General features: G+C 63.6%; 1 protein-coding gene across 1 annotated transcript in view; it reads left to right on the top strand.

The window, feature by feature from the left end:
• Nucleotides 1-11,364, top strand: part of MCPH1 (microcephalin 1) — a 129,304-nt gene extending 117,940 nt beyond the window's left edge. The window contains exons 13-14 of the mRNA XM_028526613.2: nucleotides 1,409-1,646; nucleotides 10,997-11,364. Of these exons, the coding sequence (XP_028382414.2) occupies nucleotides 1,409-1,646; nucleotides 10,997-11,049 (291 nt within the window). The 3' untranslated portion in view covers nucleotides 11,050-11,364. The remainder of the gene's footprint in view (nucleotides 1-1,408; nucleotides 1,647-10,996) is intronic.
• The last annotated feature ends 9,364 nt before the right edge of the window (nucleotides 11,365-20,728 follow it).

The raw sequence follows: 20,728 nt of genomic DNA, 5'->3' as shown, positions 1-20,728 counted from the left end.
GCGGTGCTTTGCCGGAGGGAGGCGTCGACCGGCCGGGGCCCCGCAGCCAGGCCCCGAGGCAGCGAGCAGGCCTGTGGCCTCCCCCAGGGCCGGGCCGCAGGGGCCGCGCCCTCAGAAGGGGGGAGGGCTCGGGGTCCTCGGGGAGGGGGCCCCCCACCCCCGCATCCCGGAAGGAGCTGCCCTGGAGCGCGGCGATGGGCGGAGTCACGTGCCCCCTGGTGTTTGCGGGGTGACTGAGACCCTGAGACCGGCCGCCGCCGTCTCCGTCGCCATGGCAGCGGCCGGCCGTGCGCGCGCACCCCTGCGCGCCGCAGGGGATGCCGCCGGGTAGGTTGCGTTCCCACGTGGATTTCCCGTTTTCAGAATGTCCTGATTGAGCTTTCCCAGAAGCTGTCTTACTCAGGCCGGGAAAGTCTGCGTGTGGCCGTGTGTACGTGTTTTGGGTCGATTCCATTACCATCGGGGCTATTTCTCTGTAACTGGAGGCTTTTCGATTCTTAAACATGGGAGCGGCTTCGACACCGGTGGGAGAACAATCCGTTCTTCCTCCGATCCCGTCGGAGGTGCGGACTGAACACCATGTTCCCCGGTGCCCACCGCCCCGTCCAGCAGCCCCCCTCCCCCCTCTGGCCCCCCGCAGGTCCCCCCGAGGCCCCCCAACCCGGTCGCCTGCCCCCCGAGGAGCACCCCGACCTTGCTCCCCACACACCTCCCGGCCAGCACAGCCACTGGCTTCTCCGAGGGGCGACCTCAGAGACAGAGGCCCGCGATGACACTCCGTGTGCAGGGCGGGGAGCCCTCGGCGTGTCCCGGGGTTGGGGGGTCTGCACTTGTCTGTCCCGGGGGAAGCGACTGGGCCTCCCCGTGACTCCAACTTCGTCCGGACCCAGAGGAGCGCAGGCCAGCGCCCCTGACCCCGAGGAGGCTCCCGCTGCCCCGCTCTGCTCCCCGGCGCCCCCTGGAGGCGGGCGCCCTGCGCGCTCGCTGGCCGGCCTCCTCCGTGTGCTGCGCGGAACCCCAGCCCCGGGGGCCCCGGGCACTGTGCAGGGCGGCGGCTTCCAGGAGACGCTCAGGTCACACGGCAGGGGTCCTGGGGTGCGGGGGGCCCCCCACCCTGCGACACAGCCGACGCTTCCCAGTATTTGGGTACAGAACTTGTAACGATTCGAAGGCTCCTACCTTTTTATTTTTTGCCCGTGAACCGTTTGCCTGGCGTGCTGCTCGTAGGTCGCTTCAGAAAGCGGCAGCGCCCACGTCACCGTCGGCTCGGGCCCTCAGAATTCAGGGGCACCCGAGACTGCGCCTCGAGCTGTCGTCTGGGCCTTCCCCGAAAAGGGCGGGAGCCCCACGGCGGACCTGCCCTCCCCACGGCGCGGCTCAGGGCTGACCCTCCTGTCTCTGCCCACAGCTCTGCCGCCTGGAGCGCCACCTGTCGGCGGGGCCGTACCGCGGGACCCTGTTCGCCGGGCAGCCCCCGATGTTCATCTCGCCGGCCAGCGCCCCGCCCAGAGCCAAGCTGGGGGAGCTGGTCCGCCTGTGCGGGGGCCGGGTCACCGGTGCCCCTCACCGGGCCGGCATCTTCATCGGGCCCTGCGACGGGGAGAAGAAGGGGGCCCGCACGCACCTGTCGGAGAAGTGGATCCTAGGTAGGAACCTGCCCGGGACCACCGGGGGGAGGCAGGGGGGGGGGGGGTGCGGGGCCCTTGGACAGCAGCAGCAGCAGCCACTGCGGGGCGCCCCTGGGGAGGGAGCGGTGTCCTGTGACAGGACTGGGCTCTGCCCCGGGGGGTGGGGGGAACCCTCTCACCCGCCCGCCCCTTCCACGGGCCTGGGGGCCTGGGGGGGTCTCTGCCCGCTCCCCTGCCCTGACCGAGTCCTGCCATTGTCCCTGGTGGCTGGGCGGGCCTGGACGCTCCGAACTCAGAACTCTGAGCGTCGGGGGTTCCCTGCCGCACCTGCTGTGACCAGGCCCGCGCAGTGGGACGACACCCGCGGACCTTGCTGTGGGGACAGACTCTGCCTCCTCCTCTCTGAGACCTGGTGGCTGTCAGTCTGCCGGGGTGGCCGCAGCCAAGGGAGCGGGCGGCCACTGGGACCCCGGGAGGGTCGCCCTCAGCCTGGGGCTGGGGGCCCAGTGTCTGCAGGGCTAGTTCCGCCCCCCCAGGCTGTCTGCCCCCGCCCCCGCCCCTGCCCCGTGTCTCCCTCATCTCCTGCTCCTGAAGGGACACCTGGCGGGGCAGGCTGCGTCCCGCCCCAGGGACCGCCACCCGACACAGTCACCTCTTTCCAGGCCCTCACGCCCCCCCGGCCCAGCCAGGAACTGAGGTCCCTGGGGGGTCAGGCCTTCAGCTCGGGGGGCTGGGGGGTGGGGGGGGCTCTGCTCGGCTGGCAGCGGTGAGTGAGTCCAGTGTCCGCCCTAGGCCGGGACCCTTCCCTGCCTGGCTTCTCTCGCGGCCTCAGCGGTGCCCTCTCCCTCCCACCCCACCCCACCCTCCTCCTCTGGTTCCTTTTCGGTCCTCTTCCCACTTGCTTCCGCCTGCGTCCAGACTAGGAGCCCCTGGCTCTGCTCGCCCTTCCCTAGTCGCCGTCCTCGGTCAGAGGAGGGGCCCCGCCTTGGTCCGAGGTACGTTCACACGCAGCTGCACTCCGCCAACGCCCCCGAGTGACTGACTGGTGGTCGTTTCTGACATGCACGGAAAGTGTGGCAATCCAAAGTAACTTTGTACTGTCTCATGCAGGGCAGTTTGTCTTTTGCCTGGAAACTAATTTAAAGAAAAAACAACTCTGTAATTTTAGCTGCAATCCAAAGAGCCAGGAGGCTGTTTACGCTTCTCTAAGCACCGAGAATACGGCTCTCCCGGCAGCCCACGCTCCGAGCTCCGCGACAGAGGCTCCCCCTGTCTTCCTTCCTAGAAGAGCTCACGTGCCCAGACGAGGGGCCGCGTGCTTCCCCCCCCCCCCCGCCCCACCCGGGACCGGAGAGACGGGTCCACACTCTCGTCCTCTCTGGGCCGGGGACCCGCCGGCCCCCCAAGACTCTGTGCACAGGTGGCCCCGCTGGTGGCTTTGTGCTCAGCTCTCCTGCCACGGGCTGCAGGAGGTGACCATCCCCGGCCTGAGCCCAGGGGTTCAGCCTGCAGGGCACTGTGGAGCGCTCTGGGTCTCGGAGCCGGAACAGCAGCCGGCCCGGGCGTCTGTGCCTGTCCTCTCCCGCAGCTCCCGTCCCGTTCCCAGTTGGTCGTGAACGGCCCCGTCTGCGTGTGCCCTGGGCTGCGTCCGGGCATTGTGTGCCCTTGGCTGTCCGAGTGCAGAAACCCTCACCCCTGCGACGGGCCCCCGGCTGCACTGGGCCCTCTGCAGCTGGGCGCTCGGGGCTACGCCTCGCGTTTTCAAATATTCATTAGTGCGCACGCTTGCCTTTCTGCATTGAGTTGCAGGGCGGCCGCTCCAGCTCTGTGGAAAGAGCGGTTTCGTTTTTCTGTCTCCGCTCCCTGGCCGGACCTGCAGAGCACACGGCCCGGAGCCTGGCCTGCCTGCTCACCCAGGGCCTGCCTTGGCTGCCTCTGTCCCCAGAGGCCACTCCTCAAATGCTCCCGGGGCCTCAGTCACCCCGTCGGTAAATCGGGCAGCAACCTCTGCTCTGCCACCTCACGAGGGGGCCCGAGGACGTGGCCCTGGAGCACGCAGAACCATGCAGGTGTCCTCGGGGCGTCGCCCCGGATCGCTGGAGACGGTGTCCACTGCCCTGTGTGTGGGACGGCCGACCCGGCCCCTTGACAAAGCGGGATTTTGGAAGACCAGGGAGATCAGGAGTGAAACCATTTTTGACACTGTGTGAGAGCACCAGTTGCAAAGGAAAAGAGCTGTTCTGCGACATCGTGAAAGGCAGAGCTCAGCTCAGACCCCACCGATGACATTGGCTGGGACTGGGCTGTGGGCCGCTGTGAGCTGGGTCCCCGAGGCCTAGTCTGGGAAGGCCACAGTGAAAAGGCTTCCCGTGACCTTGGGCCTTCCTTCCCAGATGAAGACCCCGGGGGCTGGGGCAGCTTCCTGTCGCTGTGATTGACGGACTCTTTGTTTCTGCGACAGAGCGAGGGCTGGTCCAGCCGGGGGGTTCAGGTTTCCAGAGGAAGCCCCGGCCACAGCCCTCCACCCCGAGGGCTGAAACCTCCCTCCCCTCCTGTCTCCAAAGACAGCGACCCAGCGTTTAGGGGTGCGAAACCCCCTGTCACGTGACCATCCTAGTTGGGAGAAGGCTTCCAGCCCTCCGCCGTTTCTTAGGGGGAGGCTCTGAGCTGACCATTTGGCACCAGGCAGCACAGAGCCTCAAAGGTGGGGGTGTGAAATGCCCCCTCGGGCCCCTGTCCCCCTCCTCTCCTGCAGAGCTTCAGGCTCCAGCTGCCCGAGGGCAAGGCGGTGGGGCCGGCCGGCCGTGAGTGTGCTCCCTGTGGGTCCCCAGAGCCCGTCTTCCCCGAAACGGCAGGACGCGGGGCCAAGGCTGTGGATGAGTCACTCGGCCGGCGGGACGGACGGGGGTTTCTGGGAGAGGCGCACTCGGGCGCTGAGTGTGTGTGCGAAGAAGCGGCAGGAAGACCAACTCGGAGTTCCCGCACGGGGGGGGGGGGGGGGGGCGGGACGCTGCCACCTTTACCTGGTGCGGCTGACGCACGTGGTGTGCGGAAGCGTGTCCCGTCGCCTCACTTCCCCTTGCACACCTCCGGGAGCGGGCGGGTGCCTGGGCCCGAGGGCGGCCTGCGGGCTGCAGCCCTTCCCATCACTCTCCTGCCCCGAGGGCGCTGCGAGGGGCGGTGCGGCCTCTGTCAAGGCCCAGGTGTCCAGGCCCGGGCGCCCTTTCGAGGTCTGGGCTCTGTCCGAGCGGTGGGGCGTGTGGTCGATGCCACTGTGGGCACGCAGCATGGTATTCTCAGCGGCGTCGCAAAAAGAAAAAAAGCAGTTGAGCCTGGGCCTGATTCCCTTACAACTTCCATGAAGCATGTGGTCTGACTGTCTCCCCAGGGCGACAGTTCAGGAAGGGGCTGCTGATAGCACGGGCCGTGGGCGAGTTCACGTGGGTGATGGGACCCCCTTCTGATGGCCGGCGGGTGGGTGGGCGCTGGCGCCGGGGCTCTTGGAGGGGTGGGGCTCTGCCACACTCGCACCCCCAGACCAGCAGGCAGGCGGGCCGGCAGCCCGCTGCCGAGAGTGGGGTGCGGGGCGGGAACGGGTGTGCTCCAGCTGCCCGTGGAGCCCCTGCTCCCGTCCTCAGGGAGGCAGCCACAGCCGACGGCGGCGGGGGACCAGGGTCCCCTCTTCTCCGCATCCTCGCCGGCACACGGTGCTTGTCCACTGTCCGGCGACAGCCGGTCTTCTGGCGTGCGGTGGTGCCCCACTGGAGTCTGGGTCCCCGTGTCCCCGGCGGTGGTTGGCGCTGAGCCTCTGCCCGTGGGCCCGTGGGCCCGCGGAAGGTCCTCTCTGGAGGAGAGCGGAATGGAGCCACTCGTGCTGGGACAAGTTGGCACGGAGACGGACAACGGACAGAAGTCGTGGGGCGACCACCAGGGGAGCTGTGAAAATGCCGAGCCGCTGTGTCGTGCACCCGGAACTAATACAACCAGTGTGAGGCCGTGCACCAACTGCGCTTAAGGGAAAACAACTCACAGAAGAAGAAAGAAAGGAACGAAAGGGACTGGCACTTTAATTAAGGTGCGATCTCAGGCAACAGGATGAATCGTTTCTCTTCTGTGTTGTCGCCACACCTGAGCCCTCCCAGGGCGGGAGCCAACAAGGACTAGAACTGAGCCGGGGATTCTACAGTTTCAATATCCCACGTGTTTGGGCTTTTTTTTTAGATTTTATTTATTCATTTCCAGAGAGAGGGGAAGAGAAGGAGAAAGAGAGAGAAACATCCATGTGTGGTTGCCTCTTATGCGCCCCCTACTGGGGACCTGACCCACAACCCAGGCCTGTGCCCTGACTGGGAATCGAACCGGTGACCTTTTTTGTTTCGCAGACCGACACTGAGTCCACTGAGCCACACCGGCCAGGGCTGAAATCACTTGCATCCTTACACCCAGTACATGTGAAATGCAATGGAAGTGAATTCAAGGCTAGTCCCTTGCTAGTGTCATTTCACTCGCATTTCCTGGGTGGGAAGCAGAAGCTGGTGTGGGAGGAGCCGCACATGGCCTGCAGGCCACCTCGGGTGAGACACAGCTGGGTTCCCAGTGCACCCTGGGAAAAGGGTCAGGCGTGCGTGGGTCTCCAGCGGGAGGTCGGAGCAGAGGCACAGGTGGAGGGCCGCCGTCACGAGACCACGCTGTCCCCGGGCGTGCTCCGAATAGCACTGGGTCGCTCATTCCCAGGGCAGACACTCACTGAGCCTCTGGCACGTGACAGGCCCCTCCGGGCCCCACCCACGGGGACCGCGGTGCTCGGGGTGGGCGGGGCTCGGCCGGTGGTGTCAGCCCGGCGGGACCTACACCTGTAAGCAGACGGAGAGCAGCGTTTCCGGACACGCCAACAGCGAGGGTTCCCGCAGAGAAAACGGGGTGCATGTTGAGGGTGAGGGGTCTCTTGGCCAAGGATCCTCGCTCGAGCTGAGGCCCAGACGAGTGTGCGGGAGGGGGCGTGCGGTCTTAGGGGCCGGCCTTTCAGGCCCAGGGAGTCGCTGGGGTTGAGGGTGGGCGTCAAGGAGAGGCGGGAAGTGCAGGGTGGCTGGAACCCCGTGAGGGGACAGAGTGACAGGAGGTGAAGCCGGACAAGTCCCAGAGCCCGCCCACTCCGGGCCACCAGACAATGGGGAGGAGCGTGCCCTTGTTCCAAGAGCAAATGCAAGCCCCCAGGGGACTGTAAGTCGAGCAAGTGGGTCAGCGCTCTCCCAAGCGCTCCAGGGACTGCGTGACCCCAATTCCACAGGGCAGCAGAGGTGACTCCTCACTTCGATGGGCATCTGCCCGCGTGGCCCCTGATGCTTCTCCCGGGTCCAAAAGCCACAGCTTGTTCTGAGGAGATACAGTAAAGCTCCCAGTAGGGCCCCGAGTGCTCTTGAACCCTGCACCCTGTGCCATCGGCCACAGTTGGCTCCTGGCCCTCGGAGGTTTAGTTCCTGCAGCGACCTGCCCACCTGGCCGTGAAACATGCTGGCGTGGGAGCCTGCTGACTCAGCATCCTGACCAGGAGGCCACACCGGAGCGCGGCCGAGGCGTGCCAGGGCCTGCCTGCGGAGCACCTCGTTAAAAACACACACGCACAGCCAGTTTTTTCCATTAAATTCTGGGAGAGCCGCTCATGGGCCGTCTCTTCCCACGGGCCAGGCCTGCACTGTGCTAACATCTGTGCTGCGGCCGTGTTTTACGGGGCGTTTGAGGGTTGGTTCTTCTGTGACGTGACATCGGAACCTGGGGGTGAGGCCGCCCGGAGATGCCAGGTGGACCTGGCCAGAAGGCACCCCTCATGTGCGTGCTCCCAGCTGGGGACTCAGAGCCGCGAGGGGCCCCCCTGTGGGGCTGTCCCGGCTGCCAGCCAGGTGCTGCTGCCTGCTGGTGACGCCCGGGCTCCCAGCCCCTCGGATACCTCGGTGCCACTTCCCACGTCCGTCCTCAGCACAAGGGTCGTTCCTCCGGGGGCACAGGCACGCCAGGTGCGGGCGCGGGCGAGGGACCAGCCTGGGCTTCGTTGTGAGGTTACGTTTAGGCCTCTGTTTCGTTTTATCTAAACTTAAAATTTGATCCTTCTCCAGTCAGCCTTTCCCCAGCACAAGGGGTGACTGAATGAATGAGTGAATGGGTGGGCGGGTGGGTGGATGGATGAATGAATGAATAGATGGATGGGTGGGTGGATGGAGGGAGGGAGGAACAGACAGATGGGTGGGTGGGTGGATGGATGGATGAATGGATGAGTGGGAGAATGGATGGATGGAGGGAGGGGCAGACGGATGGGTGGGTGGGTGGGCAGGTAGGTGAATGGATGGATGGGTGGGTGGATGGAGGGAGAGAGGGAGGGACAGACGGGTGGGTGGGTGGGCAGGTGGGTGGGTGGATGGGTGAATAGGTGGGTGCATGGATGAGTGGGTGGGTGGAGGGAGGGAGGGACAGACAGATGGATGGGTGGGTGGGCAGGTGGATGAATAGGTGGGTGCATGGATGGGTGCACAGACACATGGAGTGACACTTCAAGGTCAAGGGATGCAAACAACAGAGAGGTACACGGAGCCCCAAATCACACCCCCTTCCTGAGTGTGAGGTCAGTGAAGAAGGAGGTTTGTCTTTCGGGTTTTTAGAACCGTATTTGCATAAAGATAAGTGCACGTAAACACACGTACCGTGCGAGGGTTTGTTCTCCTCTAAGTGGAGGGTCACGTATTGTCCGTCCCACGGCCTCTCCTTCAGCTCAGTGCCGAGGCGGCCCCTCCGTGTTAACACGGGTGTGGGCGCTTCTCCTCTCCGGCCGCTGGGGGCGCTGTGACTGGCCGCACGCCGGCCGGCCGGCGGGCAGGCACTGGGGCTCTCCCCACTGGGTCTGCCGTAAGCGCTGTGCGTCCCGTCCCAGCTGGAACGACCCGGATTCGGTGTGGAGGGGTTGCCTCGAGCTGCAGCCGCCCGGCTCAGTCCCAGGCGGACTGAGCCTGCGAAACACGTCCGCGGAAGTGGGCTTCCTGTGCCCGGGGTGTGCGTGCCCGGAGCGCTGGGACGCGCGCTGCCCCCGCCCCCCGCGCCCTCCCCCGTGCTGGCCGGCACCGTGTTGTCCGTATTTGGTGATCTGGAGCACTGACACGGCGGGTCTCATTAGTGAACTGGTTCCCTAATTACTGAGTTGCTAACGAGTGTGACCATCTGAGAGGGGAATTGGTGTTTCGTGACTGGCCTGTCCCTTGCCTATTTTTAAACTGGGCCGTGTATGCTCTTCACGTTGCTTTGCAACAGCTCTGCTACAGTGTCTCCTCGGAGCTACTTGTGTGCCCTGTGCTCATCACGTGCTATGTTACTGCTCTAATTTCACAGTGTGTTTTGGTGTCTGGTGTATCAGTTTTTCATTCCTTCTTTCCAAAATTGCCTTCCCGTGCATTTTTTTCTTTCATATAAATTTTGGAATAAGCCTCTCAATTTTTTAAAAGAAATTTTGGGGATTTCAGGATTCTATTAATCAGGGGAAAATCATGCTTTTTGCCATCTTTTCTGGCTTTTAAAAAGGACATCCTGTCAAAGATCTTAATGTAAAAGATGAATTCACAGAGGTTTTCCACCTAGAGGAGCATTAGGGCTTAATTAGTTTATAACCAGGACTAAGGAAAGGCTTTCTACCTATGATTCAAAACCCAGGTGCAATGAAAGAAAAGACTGGTATCATTTGAAAACAAAGTTTTACCTGGTAGAAATTCTCACTAGAAAAGTCAGAAAGCGCCCTGGCTGACCCTGGCTGGCGTAGCTCAGTGGATTGAGCGCGGGCTGGGAACCAAAGTGTCCCAGGTTCGATTCCCAGCCAGGGTACATGCCTGGGTTGCAGGCCATAACCCCCAGCAACCAAACATTGGTGTTTCTCTCCCTCTCTCTCTCTCTCTCTCTCTCTCTCTCTCTCTCTCTGTCTCCCTCCCTTCCCTCCCTAAAAATGAATAAATAAAATTAAAAAAAAAAGTCAGAAAGCCATTGACAAACGGATGTTGTAGATAAAGCTGCATCACCAGTACAGGACTGTATTAGCACGTAAATCATCACCGCCACCACCACCACCGCCGCCGGCTTCCCTGCGTCGGGGAGTCAAGTGGTGTGCGTGCACGCGCACTCACTGCCAACCCTCCGTTTTCTGTGCACTGCTGGCTGGAATCCCCTGACGTCGGTGCAGCCGGCCTTAGCGTTCCCCCTCCCTCGGCTCGGCTCGCTGCGCAGGTGACCGGGGAGGGCGGGCACTTGTAGCAGGAAGGCTGCGCCGACGTTCCCAGGCTCCGCCTTGGGCCACAACTGAAACGAGCCACTTTTTTCTTCCCGCACTGAGAGAATGAACCCATTTTTCATTCTTTTTTATTTAAAGATTTTATTTATTTATTTTTAGAGAGAGAAACATCAATGTGCGGTTGCTGGGGGTCATGGCCTGCAACCCAGGCATGTGCCCTGACTGGGAATTGAACCTGCGACACTTTGGTTCGCAGCCCGTGCTCAATCCACTGAGCTACGCCAGCCAGGGGTCCATTTTTTATTCTTTGTACATCGCAGCCACGGATGGTAGTTTCCACCTTCCACCACTCGCCATGGGGACTCCAAATCCAGTCAGTCCATCTGCAGCTGACAGTGGTAATCGCCGAGGCCCACGGGGTTCCTCTCTCCCTGGAGCAGAGGTGGGGTTGGGAGCGGCGGGCGCTTCAGCATTTAGGGAGGAGCAAGGGGTTGCCTTGAGCCGGCTGCAGGGCGCCCCTGTGCTGGCCCGTTCGCCTGCCCCTGCAGCCCACCTGGGCCAGGGGACTTCTCGCAGCCTTCACAAACGGACAGAGTGTCAAACGGGAGAAGCGCCCCCTTCCTCGCCCGGCCGCGTTGCGGGGAGTGCGCCTGCCCTCGCAGTCCCACAGGGAGCAGGAGCACGTGGCCCAGGATGCGTAGTTAGTGTCGTGAGTGGCACCGACGTGTGTGTGTCCACTCAGGCTCTGCCTCCAACCAGACAGCGTCGCTTCGGCCCAGATGCGGGCTCAGGCCGACTTTCCACAGCGGCTGAGGGACCGCCCGGCCCTGGGGCGGACACCCGACGTGTGCCGTGTGCTGCATCTAATGGACACGTGGCCACCAGGCACATGAATGTGGCTGGTGCATCTGAGGAACCGAACTTTGTATCTTATTTCAGTTTTAAGGTATTTTATTTCCGTGTGTTAGGGGGACATGTGGAAAGTGCGGCCCGGGGCCACTCACGAGTTCAGGATGGGATTCCGCATTTCCACTCGAAGGCTGCCGCTTCGCCGTGAGGCTGGGCTGGCCGTCCTCAGCGCCGAACCGCCCTTCTCTCTCTCCTCCTCCAGATTCCATCACCCGGCACCGGGTCTGCGCCTGTGAGGACTACCTGCTGCAGTGACGGGGACGCCCCTCCACGCGCGGCCCTGCCGGCGGCCCCCGCGGTGTCACCGGGCGGGCGGTGACCCAGACTGCGAGGCGAGGACCCACCCGCAAAGGGGCCTCTCTGTGGACAGCGTCCCGGTTGCCCCGTGTGGTGCAGGTGTCGTGCCTGGAACCCTCTTCGTGTGACTCTCCGGGGACAGGCCATGTGCTTCGGAGAAGCCGTGACGGTGACTCGCCCCACTGGGGACAGTCCGTGCGTGTCGGTAGTGACCCGAGTTCAAAGGTCACAGAACCTTTATTACTCGTTCATTAAATAAAGATGGGAATTAGTGTAGATTGTTTTATTGCAGAGCAGTCTGACCCCTGACGTTTCCTGGCTGGGCACTGGGGTGTTCCTGCCATGTCCTCTAGGGGACAGGGAGGACACTGGTCCCCGAGACGTTAACGAGGACTGTGGTGCCACAGTGACAGTCAGTGCTGTCCAGCGGGGCGGACACGCCCCGGCCTCCGAGGGCCGCCTCAGCGCCTGCCGCCCCCGGAGGAAGCGGCCCCTCCCGCAGAGCACCGCCCAGTCCCGCCGGTCAGGGGGGGCCACGAGGCGTTCGCCAGCTTCGCCCCTCCGTGCGGTGTCGCTCATCTCCGTGGCTGCTCCCCCCACACACACAGTTCCAGTCCCCCGGCAGCGAGACGGGCCAGCTTCCAGACGAACCCTGTGCGAAACGAGCCGTCACACAGATGGAAATGATGAGGGGTTTAAAAATTTTTTTTAATTTTATTTATTTATTTTTAGAGAGGGAAGGGTGGGAGAGAGAGAGAGAAGCATCAATGTGGGGTTGCTGGGGTCATGGCCTGCAACCCAGGCATGTGCCCTGACTGGGAATCGAACCTGCGATGCTTTGGTTCACAGCCCACGCTCAATCCACTGAGCTACGCCAGCCAGGAATAATGAAGGGTCTGATGGTGGCTTTTAAACAGCGTCAACACAGACAGCCCCCTCCCGGCACTCAGGCCCGACAACAGCGGGACCGCCCTGCGCCGCAGCCGCCATGGCCATCGCCGTCCCGCTGACAGTCCTGCCTCGCTGCCCCACGTGCCCCGTGGACTCGCGGGAGCTCGGGCGGCGCGCCCGCAACACCAGAAGTGCCCGCAGAGGCACTGAGAGTGGCGCTGGCCCACGTTGGGGACAAGCCCCGAAGAACGAGCCGTCACCCCCCCCCCCCCCAGCCCCACAGGTGGCTGGTCCACCGGGCCCGCGCCCCAGTGCGTGGTGGCCGCTCCAGCGTCTCTCTCCAGCAGCCGGCGCTTCTTGAGGCCCTGACGGCACCAGGCCGTGTGCTGAGCGTTTCACACGCGGCGCCTCGTGTGAGCCACCCAGGGCCCCAAGCCAGCGGCTGCCCGGCTGCCGCCCCCACGCAGCACACGCAGGGCTGCCCGTGTCCCGGGAGCCTGACTTTTCACTTTCCTTTAAGTTTTAGAGCGTGTGACTTTCGCCATTCCTATTCAATAATGTATCGAAAGTTCTGCCCAGAGAAGATGGCCAGAAAAAGAAATTAAAGGCAAACAGGAATGAAGAAGTAAAACTGTTGTCAGATCACATGACATGATATGTAAAAAATCACAAGGCATGAAAGAAGAAACAATAAGCAGTTTTTACCAGATTACAGGGCACGAAATCAATATACCGAACTAAGTTAGTTGTATTTCTGTGTACTCACAGTAAACAGTTTGAAAACGGGAAAACACAAGACCATTTATAATGGCGTCTAGAAATAAACTAGAGTGAAATAAGTTTAACAGTCAGAGTGTAAGACCTGCACACTGAAGCCTACAAAGCGTGGCTCAGAGAGACTGAAGGCCTAGACACGTGGAGAAACACACGTGGTTCGAGTTTCAGAAGACAGTGTGGGTGAGGCGGCAGGTCTCAGAGTGGTTCACAGACGTGGTGTGCCCATCAGTGGGTGGCCCGTCCAGACAGACCACCAGGAAAAAAACGTCGGCCGTAAATGACACACCGGCCCGGCAGACGGACCCAGAACATCCCTCCCACAAGCAGCAGAGCACACACCTTCTCGGTGGAACGCCGGCTGCTCCCCGAGACCCACCGTATGTCGGTGAGGCCACAGCGAAGACGGACGTCGGAGCGGGTGTCTCTGCCGCCCACAGCGGCGTGAGGCAGAGGGTCGTTGGGGGGTCCGGACCCTCAGCCAGTGATCAGTCTCTCTTGAGTCCATGTTCTTAAAGAGACAGGTGGCCTGTGCCCGAAGCTGCTGACCGCAGCACGAGTTACACCGGACAGGAACGGGGAGCAGCTGGATGCCCATCCAGCAGAGTGGACACCACTCAGCCAGTGGGTGACCGTCAGTCGGGCGACGAGCCCAGCAGCCCTTACGGACTGCTGTGCGGCCAATACAGCACACAGGGAGTCCTGGGGCATGGAGTGGGAGACACCACCCCGTGCACACCGAGGTCCGAGCCGGGCCACGTGACCTGTGTGTGTGTGTGTGTGTGTGTGTGTGTGTGCGTGCACAAACAGGGGAGGGTGGCAGGGAGCCGTGACCGGAGCACCATGGCCGGGGCACGGTCCGTGTTTGCATGTGATTTCCGTGTCACGATGTTCGTTCAGTGACGGCGACATTTTCAGAAAGAGAAACTGAGCGCCTGCCCAGTCAACAGCAGCCGCAGTCCGGGCCCCCCGGTGCGGCTGTCTGCGCGTGGAATTCTGGCCGGCTCCTCCCGGCTGCTCTCGGATGTCGGCCCCGGAGCCTCCGGCCAAGTTCCGAGAACACCCAGAGCCTGAACCCTCTCCTCTCCAGATGGGGCCTCGGCACCCATGCACACCCCTTTGGGGTCCCCGCACCCTGGTTGGCCTTCCCTCCCTCCAGCCTGACCTTCTCCCCCTCCACCCCCTCGTGGTTCTGTGCTTTTCTGTGTTCAACGCAACCCCGTGGCCTCCTCCCCCACCCCGACTTCCCTTCCTCTCCGGAGGTCAGAGCGGCTCCACAGGGCTCCCCCCAAGGTGCGGACCGGCCTGGGGTCCCTCCTGGGGGCTCCGGGGAGAGGTCCCCATCTCCCCTCCCCCTCGCCGTTTCCAGGCTCCGGGGCCTGCCTCTCCCGGCTGGGGCTGCACCTCCAGCTGCAGAGCCATCGGCCTGTTGGAGACGACCTCACTCCATCCCCGGGACACGGGGAGCTTGCCCCGTCTCCCCCCCCCCGGCTCAGGACCCCGATTTCCTGGGCCCCCAGAGGAGACCCGGGGTGAGCTCTTTACACCGGAGACAGCTGGTTAGCAGCCGGGGACACCGTAGGTCCCTCTCCCGTGAAGGGGACACGTCACCGGCCGGCCCGTTCTCCCGCCTCCCGCTCTGCTCGTCTCCCTCGGGCCGAGTCCGGGAGGGGCTGACTGGTCACCGGCTCCGAGACGCAGCCCCAGGCCCCCAGACAAGGTACCTGTCTTTTTGGAGCCGCGGTTTCTTCGACCGGCACGAATGTCAAGGACAAACTATATATTCATGGCACTGGTTAAGGCAGACTTCCGGGAGGACACGGCCATAGGTGGGCCACTGCCGTGGGGACCCGCAGGCAGGCGGGCAGAGCTGGGGCTCAGCTCAGAGAGCAGCCAGAGACAGCGGGGGGTGGGGGCGGGGATTGACAGCCAAGGGCAGGGTGGGGTCGGTGGGTGGACGCCTCCGGGGTGAGGGGCCTCTGGCCACACTGACCCAGCAGGGCCCTTGCGGAGGGCGGCCAGGCGACCCGCCCTCACGAGGGGACGGCGGGGGATGAGGAAGCCCAGCCGAGGTTGAGGGCAACCAGGGATCACAGGTGAGAGGTTGTGGTTCAGGTGACTTGGCAGGACCCTCACCACCTCTGGGTTCCATAGGCAGGTGCCCGGGCAGGCCAGGGGGGGTTCAGGAGGTCAGCGTCCCCCAGAGCACGCAGGGAGTCTCCCTCAGCAGCCACGGTCACACCCAGCGCCGGGGCGCCTGGGGCGGAGCGAGAGCTCTGGGTAGGAGCCCGCCGCCCCTGCGGCCCCCCTGGAGCCGTTCGGGGAGTGGGTCTTCCCCGGACCTCGGCCCAGCCAGCTCCCCGAGTTCCCGGCGCAGACGCAGCGAGCCTAGGGGTGGGGCCTCGCCGCCAGCAGCCGGGCCGGCGGAGAGGGCAGCGAGGCAGCCCTCTGCTCGCGCTGGACGTGCGTGCTCGGCCACGGCCGGACTCCACCGACCGTCCCCGGGACGTGGAGACGTGTGTGTGGTCCACAGGGACCCGTGGCTGCGAGTGAACGCCCGCGGCCCCTGCTCTCAGTGTTGCTTCAACTTCCCTCCCCTGAGAACCGTCGGGTCCGTCTCCTGTGCCAGGAAAGCACAGAATCCGCTCTGTCCCCCAAACACCTGAGCGGCTGACGGGGACCGTCACCCAAGTCACCAATCGGAAGCCAGACTGCACACGCCAAGGCCCTCCGGGCTGGTCTCGGGTTTGGTCCGGTGCGACCCCGGTTACCGGCACCTCCCCGAAGCCTCGGGGCCTTCCACGGCCAGAGCGTCCCGCTGGAACTCTAAGATGCTGCCCCAGTCACGTCTGTGTTCACCTGGTTTCCGTTTGTTTTTAATGCTCGGAGTCAGGGCTCATCTGTGGGAACGGACAGGTTAACATCTTGAATATTCCAGAGGGAAGTGTTCCTGGAACAAAGTGAATGTTGTGTCCCCGTCCTGCAGGCCAGTGGATGACCTCGCAGCAACACCAAAGGGGGAGGGGTTGTCAGGAGGAATGTCTGTCCGTCTGTCTGTCTGTCGGTGTGAAGGCAGGGACGGGACGCAGTAGCGGGAGTTCCGTCGGCTCGGCCGGGGACCAGGGGAGAGGCAGAGACTGGCTGGCCCAGGCTCCCCACCGCCAGCCGCCAGCCAGCGCTGCGAAACCTGATCGTGACGCTGGGGATCCAAGAGAAGGGCTGGGACCTGGGCAGGCAGAGCTGCTGACAGGGTGGGTGGGGTGTGGGGGGGAGGCCGTGGCTCACCAAGCCGCCAGCGTGGTTCCCAGAAGGGGACATGCCAGGGGGCGGCCGGCAGTGGAAAGATCCGAGGGGCGACGAAAGGCAGCCACCTTGTCTGTGTGTGCAGGGGGCCCCCACCAGCTGTCAGACTGCGGGGCGGGGTGGGGGTCAGGTTACTTTGAACCTGGCCCCTGCTGTCCTTGAGCCGTTCCCACGACACCCTTCCCCCACCCCCCCAGCCTGTTTATCAGGGCTGCCTGCCAGCGCCTGCCGGAGGTCAAGCTCGGAACACCCAAAATGCCTGAGGTGATGCCCACTGAAGTCCTGCATGAGGTCTGTGTGTGTGCACAGAGCATGCACATACGTGTGTTCACACACACACATGCAGGCTGAGAGAGCAAGGGATGGTGCAGGCTCTGACGATGCATGTGTAGTACGGCCAGAAAGGGTGGGAGGACGGAGGACACACGCCAGAAAGTGACGTTCTCAGAACACACGTGGCGGTGGCGGTGGCGGTGGCACCAGCCTGAGGCTGCTGTGTTGGTGGTTGTATGTGGCATGAGGCCAACATGCTTCCTGTGGGGCATCCTGCCGCCACCCGTGTCTCTGAGGAGCAGGCTCTCGGGTCTGGGAGCGAGAAGGAGCTGCAGACCTCACTGAGGCGGCGTTCAGCCCTGCAGACTCGACCCCGAATGAAACTCAGGAGGTAGGTGTTTTGCTGTCAGCACATTGGCGTTCCTTATTTCTGCCCACTCAACATCCTTCCGTGACGAAACTGCGGTCCTGAAACAGCGTCTCTCACCGGAAGAACTGAAGGTTTCTTGGGGAGACGGCAGACTGCACACCTGCAGGGGGAGAGTGCGGGCTGGGCCGGGGACGCCTTGCAGGACCGGAGGGCGCGGCAGCCGCCGGAGACCGGGAGGGCGACGTGCGAAAGACCCGGAAACCAGCCAGAAGAGGCTCCCAGTGGACAAAGGGAGACACTTTGAGCTTTAATAACAATTGCAATGAGCCTTGGCTGGCGTAGCTCAGTGGATTGAGCGCAGGCTGCGAACCAAAGTGTCACAGGTTCGATTCCCAGTCAGGGCACATGCCTGGGTTGCAGGCCATGGCCCCCAGCAACCCCGCATTGATGTTTCTCTCTCTCTCTCTTTCTCCCCCCCTTCTCTCTCTAAAAATAAATAAATAAAATCTTTTAAAAAATAATAATTGCAATGAACTAAAGCCCCGGAAAGAAGTGTAAGTCCGTGAGTTCTTAGTGCGGCTGAAAATGACAGGAGTGGAAAAGAACCGATTTACTTCCTTGAAAACTGGTGAACAGAGCGATTCCCCTGCCCCCGTTCTGCAGACGGTACTGCTTGGTAAGCTAATCACGATCGAGGGACGGTGGATCGGTGGGTCTTTACAAAGTATAATCCCGACCAACCCGTGAAAAACAAACGATGGAAGATTGCCCTTGGCCGCCCCCCACGAGTGGAAATCGACATTATGTGTCAGGATCAGTGACTCCCAAAACCACACGACGGAGAGGCAACCAGGAGGCATTGCATGCTTCCCACAGGCCTGACGAGGGCCCGGGGTCCGAGTGGGGTCCCGCCGGTGGGCCCGGCTGCCCGTCTTCAGGGGCTGCAGACAGAGGACCGGATGGTGCCCGGCGGCACGCGGCGTCTGCGGCCACTGGAACCCGCGTGGCGGGGAGCGGAGCACACCCAGTGGCTCGCAGGTTGTTTGTTCCGAAAGTAAACGGGGTGAGTTGTACGGGAGGACCCAGGACAGAGCAGGCGCGTGTCAGTTTCCTGAGACTTAAAAGACACACAACGAGTGAGACGCCTGTGGGTGAGAAAACACGTTTGATGGAAGTGTCTCCTTCCAGGGAAACACGGCTCGGGAGAGACTGGGTCAGCGGAAACCACATCCGGAGACGCCGCCCGCCGTGCCCTGCCCCCCACCCCACTCCGCGTGGGGGAGCACACAGGCAGGCTGCTCCGCGTGTTGGCCGCTCCAGACGCCCCCGCAGTGAGCCCGGGCTGGGGCGCCTTCGCCAGCGCGTGCCTTCGTCTCTCGGATGAATGCCCGGCAGAGGCTGCCGGCTCGTACAGCAGGTCTTTCTGGGTTTCGGGAAAATCCTCACTAACTTCAGTCCGTTGCGCACGCGTAAACATGTCCCAGGTCGGCACGAGAGGAAGAGAAACAGGCCCATGCCCACCTCTCACACCAACGAGGGGAAGCAGACGCGGGGGGAGCGGATGGAAAGGCCCAGCCGCAAGCTGCTGGGAGCAGACGGAGTCAGAGCGAGCCGCCCAGCGAGCCCCTCCGCGTTGTCCACCGGCGCGCAGGACGGGGGGGGACCCCGCAGGGACAGCCCGCGGCCACCTTCCAGACGACGGGGAAGAGGAGAGCGAGGGGAGAGGGACGGTCCTCATGCCCTCCTCCTGCTGGAGCTCAATGATAGACATCGGCTGCATCCCCCCACTCCCCACCCCCCCGCCACCGGCCCGTTTTAGATCCACGTGTCAATCTCAGGTTAAAGTCGGCGCCCGATTTAAACGTCTGAAAAAGTGGGGTCGCCCCCAGCAGGGAAGGTGGCCTTTACGTGGAGGGTGGCTCCTCTCGTGGAAGCCCCTCCCACCCCGTGCCCTGTGCCCCTCCCCGCCTGAGCGGGGCGAGGCCCCTGAAGGCCGCCTCCGTGATGGGGGTGACGGGGGTGGGCTGCCCCCCACCTGGCCCCGTGGCTCCCCGCAGGCGCTGCCCGGACCGGACGCCGGAGGGGCGCCCCCTGCCGGCCGTGGCCTGGGCTTCCCTGCGGCGCGCAGGCAGGCAGGCCCTCCGGTGGGAAACGGTCCCTGTTTCCTCTCCACCCGTCCAGCCGACTCCACTGCATCTCTGGGGTTTCCTTCCTCATTGCCACCAAATCGCTGTTGTTTTCTTCAGTTTTACACCGTCACGTTGGCAGACCATTTGTTTGTATCTCCTGGGCCAGCGGGTTTTACGAAGAGGCTCTCATTTCTGCGGTGCGAGCGAGCAGCCACGCACCACGGCGCGCGCACGCAGGCCTTGGACGCTGGCTGCGCGGCTGCCGGCAACAGTTGTCGGCGGAACCTCCGGGCGCCTTCTGGGAGCGAGGGCAGGTCGGAGGAAACCGCGTGTGCGCGTCTGCTCCCCGAGCACCGGCAGCCGCCAGGCCCCAGAGGCCCCCTGAGGGTCTGGGCCTGCATTTGCAGCCTGCGGGGGCACCGTCGTGGCCCGCACTCGCGTCCCGGCCGGACCCTCACGCAGTCGTGGTCCCCAGCACCCCTGCACACTGCGTGTCTGAGATAACCACGGGAGAGTGTAGCAGGAGCTGCCCTCTCCCCTCCACCGCTTCCTCTGCGGGCACCGCCCACAGGGCCCTGGCTGGCTGGGCAGCTCACCCAGCCTGCAGCTCTGTCCACCCCTATCCGTCTGCCAGGCCACGCGGCCTTTGTCCTGAACTGACCACTGGGTCCTAGGGGAGGGTGTGGGAATGGGAGGACCTTGTGCAAACAGGGTGGACACTGTCCACGGGAGGGGACAGGGCTGGGGTCTCCACCCGAGAAAGGGGCACTTATCCGGGAGCTCTGCCCCACCCTTCGACGGGCATGGGGACAAGAAGAGAGCAAGGGCAGGGGGTGCCCCGGGGGCCGGCCGGGCGGCCAGCCAGGGGGCAGGCGTTGAGCCGTGGCGGACCCTGGCCTTTCTTCCCGAGGCAGGAAGCGGAGTCCGTTCCCACCGGGCCCCGGGCCCTCCAGGCTGGGAGGGCCCTGACGTCCCCGCCGGCCTCCCTGGCCAGGGCGCCCCGTCCCCGGACTCAGGCTCAGCCGGCAACCCCCCCATGGCAGGAGCACCCGAGCTGTCACAGCGGGGGGGGGGGGGGGGGGCGCAGACACCGCCAGGATGCAGGGCCCGTGGGAGGGGAGGGGAGGGGAGGGGAGGGGCGGAGGCAGCGAGTGGCACAAGTTTCTGGAGGGGGGCGCGGGCTGGCCCAAGACAAGCACAGTCGGGGTTCACAGGGGGGCCAGCCCTCGGTGGCTGGGGGTGAGCCCCTTTCTGGGGCACCCCCCTCCAGAGCCGAGGCCGGCCTCGGGGACCCGCTCAGCCGTGGGGACGGAAGACGGCGTCAGAAAGGGGAGAACGGCAGCAGTGAAATCACTTCGGATGCATGGCCGTCGCCGTGTGAATGTGCGCAGGCCCGAGCGCCGACTCGGAGACGCCGTGGGGCTCACACGCGAGGCCGCGCCACCTCTGCCGAACGAGCCGGAGGGTCCCTCGGGGATGAGCACAACGGGCGAGTGTGATCTCCGGGTGCTCCCCACACAGCGGAGGAGACTCCCAAGCCACCAGCGAAGGTCGCCCGCAACGGGACCGTCCATGAGAAGAGCTGAAACCCCGTACGGAGTCGTCAGCACCCCGTCCAACAGAACCACGTTAACACAGTGAAACCAGCCTGCGGGGGGTGGCCGCCACGGGGAGCGGGGTTGCTGCTCTCTCTCGGGTTCCCTGCTGGAGGGCAGCAGCCTGCCGAGAAATGTGCCACGTCACTTACTGCCTTCAAGTCTAATAAGTCCGTGGCCGACCCTGATGGCCAGAGACAAGAACGCCACAATCCCCTGGTTCGCGTGGCTCACCAGAAACCCTTTTGGAGTTCAGTCCTTCTGCTGGAAAGCCTTTCAAAAATTTTCTGTTTTCTTGTCCT

This window comes from Phyllostomus discolor, chromosome 11, assembly GCF_004126475.2.
Source record: "Phyllostomus discolor isolate MPI-MPIP mPhyDis1 chromosome 11, mPhyDis1.pri.v3, whole genome shotgun sequence".
NCBI classification, from domain to species: domain Eukaryota; kingdom Metazoa; phylum Chordata; class Mammalia; order Chiroptera; family Phyllostomidae; genus Phyllostomus; species Phyllostomus discolor.
Note: the sequence above shows the minus strand (reverse complement) of the source record. Positions and strands in the feature narration are given on the sequence as shown.